Source organism: Drosophila guanche, unplaced genomic scaffold, assembly GCF_900245975.1.
Source record: "Drosophila guanche unplaced genomic scaffold, DGUA_6, whole genome shotgun sequence".
Classification (NCBI taxonomy): domain Eukaryota; kingdom Metazoa; phylum Arthropoda; class Insecta; order Diptera; family Drosophilidae; genus Drosophila; species Drosophila guanche.
In genome coordinates this window covers 3,565,272-3,566,271 of record NW_022995747.1, presented here as the reverse complement: position 1 = coordinate 3,566,271, position 1,000 = coordinate 3,565,272, and the positions used below count along the sequence as shown (strand labels likewise).

Here is a 1,000-nt window from a genome sequence, read left to right as displayed (position 1 = left end):
AGTCTAGGGCGCCCTCTTCAAGCGGATAGTCACAAGATGGGTTCGAGGCAACTTTGTTTGGGTTGTCTGCTACTCACTTTGAGCTTAGCCGTGCACACAGCATCACAGGCAATTCCACAGCTGCCGGCTGAACCGCAACATATCTGCAAGGCCACACAAATTCTGACTGAGAACAAAGGCTGTGTCGATCGCGAGACGTACCTGGATCGCGTCCTCATGCGCACCTGGGTCGGCGAGGATCTCGATACTGCGAAGAAGGCCGCTGGGATAGGGAAACCAGTTCGCTGCAAGCCGGAGGAGATTCTGACGGCCACGGGCTGCACCGCTCAGACGGAGGCACCTCGTCTGGCAAGGGTCAACCGGGCGCAGATTTCCCACAGCAAACTTCAAGGGGATCAAGTGTTCAAGTCGGATGCCGGCGGGGGCGCCGACACCGCCGGCTCCCCGGAGATGGCCGACCACAAGCTTCAGGCCAGAACGCAGTTTGACCGGCCGAAGGTCTTGGGTCACAATCGTAGTCGTAAATTCGTCTTTTTGCCGGGCAGACACCTCAGGAGCGGAAGAAAATGCCGTCCCTACGAGGTTCTAGCCAAAAACAATCGCTGCATTCGCAAGCTCGTCCACAAACCGACTGGCAAAGTCAAGCACAAGGATCACGTGTACGGCCTTCAGCGGCGACATCGTCACGGGCCGAATAGGGAAAAAGCAGCTAAAAATAAATGACGAGAATCAGTTCGATTGCATATGCCACAACTTATATTAAAGAAACAAATTGATCCGTTTACGGAAATATTTTTAAGGCCATTTCTGGAGCTCGTAACTTCTTGAGGCAGTGAAAATTCATTGCTCACAGCTTGCCACACATTTAATGGGCTCTTCTCTTCTTGTCCAACCCTTGGCTAATTTAATTAAATTTTATATTGTGACTGGTCGTTTTATTTAACAACGACAAGAACCCTTTCTTGAGGCCCATTCAGAGCAAATTGGTTGCTTACACCGA

At 51.4% G+C, this 1,000-nt stretch overlaps 1 protein-coding gene across 1 annotated transcript; it reads left to right on the top strand.

Moving 5' to 3' along the window:
* On the top strand, positions 1-926 carry LOC117583474. Its single transcript, XM_034271782.1, has 2 exons — positions 1-693; positions 780-926. The coding sequence occupies exons 1-2, from the start codon at positions 37-39 to the stop codon at positions 834-836; spliced, it is 714 nt and encodes a 237-aa protein (XP_034127673.1). The 5' UTR covers positions 1-36; the 3' UTR covers positions 837-926.
* Positions 927-1,000: the final 74 nt, after the last annotated feature.